We start from the raw sequence: 4,099 nt of genomic DNA, 5'->3' as shown, positions 1-4,099 counted from the left end.
TGAAATCAGGTCTAATTTAGTGTAGGGGGGACTATGTTCCAAACCCAGCAAACTTTTTGATGACACTTTTTTGATATATCTGACACTTGTTTCTATTCAAAGAGCATTAGTAGGATGTATTTAACTAAGTTTGAAGCTGACAAAATCCTTGAAATTTGTGTTATGTATATATAGTTCACCTATTTAAAATCAGGTCCAATTTCATGTTGGGGGGTGGACTATGTTGCAAACCCATCAAACTTTTTGCGGACACTTATTTGATATTCAAAAGCATAAGTAGAATGTACTTTTAATTTTTTTTTGAAGCTGACACAATCCTTTAAATTTGTCTTATGCGTATACATTGACCTATGTGAAATGAGGTCTATTTTCCCATGGGGGACTAAGTTCCAATATATAAATATATAATTTTCTTAATCTATTAATATATTTACTTTTATTTATGATAAAATTTGGCGATGTAAGTATAAAATATCACAGCACTATTTATTATTCTTGCATATAATGTACCATTAAATGCATTAATTGCGTATGAAAACCGAACTTCTATTTTGACACAATAACCGGAAATAGCGACCGGAAGTCTCCCCACTTTTCTTGCCAGCTTCACATTGCTAAGTTTAGTAACTTCTTTATACCCTTCCCCTTAATCTGGGGAACCCTGCGCAGCTGCGAGTGTGCCTTCACCCGCAGCGTCACTCCGTAGTGATGTGCAAGTGAGTAGGGATCGGCTTGAGATTCAGCCTGTGAATACACACGGTGTACACTACCTGCCAGAGTGCTGAGGATTTGGAAAAGGTCCTCAGTGGTGACAAGGTCGCGTGACAGTGTTGTCACAGCGGATCATCCGGGGACCTGCGACGGGAAGACGTGCGCATGCGGTCTGTGCCTCCGGCGCATCGACCTCTGCAGCTGGTAAGTGGTCAGAGCTTCAATGGGCGCTGTTACACCGTCTTCATCACAATCATATTTCATCTGTTCTGTGGACATACTTCTATCGCATGGTGAATATCACACCTTTGTTATGCATGTGCATCTGTGATCTTAATGTATGTTTTATTCTCCTTTTGTGGAATTTGCTCACGGAAATGTCGTTTGACCTTAGTTATGTTTTGTCTTTGTAGATTTTATTAAATTCAAGACGATCTGCTCAAAAGATCCACTGAATATGTACGCCTGTGCAAAATTCGTCTCTGCTCCTACTCTGGTATGTTTTCGCGTATTCTAGAGCAAATACTAATGGTTGTGCTGGTTATGGGCCTGTTTAATGTTGGACAGGCACTGTTTCAAAGATGATAAACACCATGATACTCAGCCATTGAGGTCAAAATTTTATAAGCTGTAAGTGATGAATGTTAATCCTCCACTTGTCTCCTGCAATATGCGGCCATGTTCCTTTTAGCTAATTATATGTATGCAGCTAACCGATAAGCCATTTCCCCCCACTTCAAGGTCATTATTTATTTTGTATTGTAAGTGAATGTCGTTCTCCACGTTACCAATTCTCTCATTACGTTATTTTCTCTCATTTACTCGACAGCATTGATAAGGTTTTCTTGCAGCACGAACCTCTCTTTTTCATAACAACGTCCTTTAACTCAGGACAAATTTGCAGTCAATACAATTAAAAGATCTCTTAGATTCAGGGCAATAAACCGTCTGTTTGTAAACTATTCTTTTCAGGGTAATTGCATATTAATGTAAGACATGGCAACATTACAGTGCTCTATAATATGTTCAATAAATTAGGCTTATTTTTCAGACAATGTTTTTAATTCTGAGAATTTCTATTTCAATATAACAGTTACACTTTTACCTTGGGACAATTCTAGCTCCTCAACTCCAAGATTAGATGGGTGAAGTAGCTGCTGGGAACTGAACCTGCAGCCTTTGGTGGCAGAGGTTCAGATATAACTACATGAACTTTTAAGCAACTTTCTGTATGTTACACACATTTGTTAAGCTGCTTACAGACTGTGGACTAAATGAGCCTGTTGTCAGTGAAGTTTGACTTGTGTACTTGGTCAGCCCAATCAATGTATAGATCATATTACAGTGAATATTGCAAACTGAAATGCTGGTTTAGTTCTTCTGAATACAGTTCTTTAGATTTGTAGCATGCTGTGTGGAATGAAATTTTGGGTCTACAGCCATTCTTCTACGTATGTGTGGGATGCAGGTCCGTTCTGGCTCCAGGGTGCTCTACAGGCCACTCTCTGCATCCATGCTGTCCCGACCTGAGGTGCAAACTGTACAGGTGTGCGACCCTCCCAGCAGCCCCATTTGTTGCTGCTTTGTTCTTCAAATGCTGCTTTTTTTTCTTTCTTGCACAATGTGAGTGAACAGGAGATGCGCTCTAAACAGGTCTTTGATAAGCAGTTCCAGTCCTGGTTCTTGTAACATGCGTTTGTTTTTCCTCAGGACTCCCCGATCCCCTTCATCCAAGTAGCACTTAGGAACTTACAAACCAGTGCTGTCAGCAGAGACATTGACACCGCTGCTAAGTTCATTGGTGCAGGAGCTGCCACCGTGGGCGTGGCTGGCTCGGGAGCCGGGATTGGAACTGTGTTTGGCAGTCTCATCATTGGATATGCCAGGTATAGACTAAGTCGCTAGCCACTTTTTAAAATTGCTCCCAGTGTAGTGGAGTGATTGCATGTTCTGGTGTTTTCCTGCAGAAACCCCTCTCTGAAGCAGCAGCTGTTTTCCTATGCTATCCTAGGATTCGCTCTGTCTGAAGCCATGGGTCTGTTCTGTCTCATGGTGGCCTTCCTCATCCTGTTTGCCATGTGAAATGTGCCCCATCTGTGCTTTGCTCCAAACAACACGTGTAACTGCTTATTTTGGGATGGCTACCAAAATAATTTGCGGTCATGTACATTTATAACTTTTTGTTGAACTGTCAAGCATGTATTGATGTATACTACAGAATTACACAATAAAAATACATGTATTTGACAATATTGTGGTACATTTTGTCTTGTGGGAGGGTGGTTATTACCTTTCTGCATATAAACCAGAATTAGCTACTTTTTAAAACCTTTGCTTTTTCGTGTATTTAATTATTAGTGATGCATAATATTTGTTAGTGTAATTGCATACTGTGTCTTTAATATTAAAAGTCTTGCCTCGCATGTTAGCTGTCTTTGACTGAGCGTTAAACTTTTCAGCGTGGTTAATTGTGCATTTTTAGTAATGCATTTTTAGTGCTGTTTGTTTACATATTGGTAATAAAGTTATTGCTCAGGCTAGCAGGAAGTTGAGGTTATTCATGAATTTTCACATTTGCAGGAATATTGTGCCCCTAAACCTCATGAATGTGAATAGGTTACCCCCATTTCATCAACCACATAGAGAGGAGGAACATTAGTTCAACAAATTTTAAATCTGGCCATGTTTTCCATTTCTGTCTTTGTCCGATTTGTTGAAATGACCACATTATTAGAAGCAGTAATATGCTGCCATTTGTTTTTTTGGTTTTTTTTTACACACTGGCAGATGTACTACTGTATAAAATGGTTTGGCGTTCCTCTACTTCAGACATTATAATCTTAAGTCGTACATAACGCTGGACACAAAACTTCCCAGGGCCAAATGATCCAAACACTACAATGGTGGAACCAGTTACATCCTTCGAAAGACACAGTATACATAGCCTTTGTAGGCTGTTTCCTTTCCAAGGTCTGTGCAATGACTGAGCTATGTCTTAAGAATAAATGACAAATTTATTTCAGTCAGTGTTTTATGTCCATCACTGATAAGAGTGACAATATCATAAGCATCCAACAGTGATTATCTTAAATTTGAGGGTTGGAGTCACAACAGTGAAGTCCCTCACAAAGGGGAGTGGAGAGAGCGAGGTAGGGGACTCTTGGACAATGGGATGCCAGAATGTGCACGCTGTAAGAGTGGGAGAGGTTCAGATTCCATTCACCAAGGTATGTTCACCATTAAGGTAGCTAGCCTAAATGGCATGGACAAACAAAAAATTGTTCTTTTGGTGGCCTTATAAACACATTTTATTTATTTATTAATCACCAATCTTTTCACAATGTTAATAAAGCAAGATTTCTGCCTTGAAAGAAAGAAAACATGGTGT

General features: G+C 39.5%; 1 protein-coding gene across 2 annotated transcripts; it reads left to right on the top strand.

The window, feature by feature from the left end:
• Positions 1–683: 683 nt before the first annotated feature.
• Positions 684–2,961, top strand: LOC111845587 (ATP synthase F(0) complex subunit C3, mitochondrial-like). Of its 2 annotated transcripts, none has more exons than XM_023815106.2 (5): positions 684–915; positions 1,125–1,207; positions 2,180–2,257; positions 2,422–2,597; positions 2,679–2,961. In XM_023815106.2, the coding sequence occupies exons 2-5, from the start codon at positions 1,169–1,171 to the stop codon at positions 2,791–2,793; spliced, it is 408 nt and encodes a 135-aa protein (XP_023670874.1). In that variant the 5' UTR covers positions 684–915; positions 1,125–1,168; the 3' UTR covers positions 2,794–2,961. The 2 variants fall into 2 exon arrangements, with proteins under 2 accessions (XP_023670874.1, XP_023670873.1); XM_023815105.2 differs by having other exon boundaries at positions 689–1,004.
• Positions 2,962–4,099: the final 1,138 nt, after the last annotated feature.

Source organism: Paramormyrops kingsleyae, chromosome 1, assembly GCF_048594095.1.
Source record: "Paramormyrops kingsleyae isolate MSU_618 chromosome 1, PKINGS_0.4, whole genome shotgun sequence".
NCBI classification, from domain to species: domain Eukaryota; kingdom Metazoa; phylum Chordata; class Actinopteri; order Osteoglossiformes; family Mormyridae; genus Paramormyrops; species Paramormyrops kingsleyae.
This window is presented reverse-complemented; position numbering and strand designations above follow the sequence as displayed.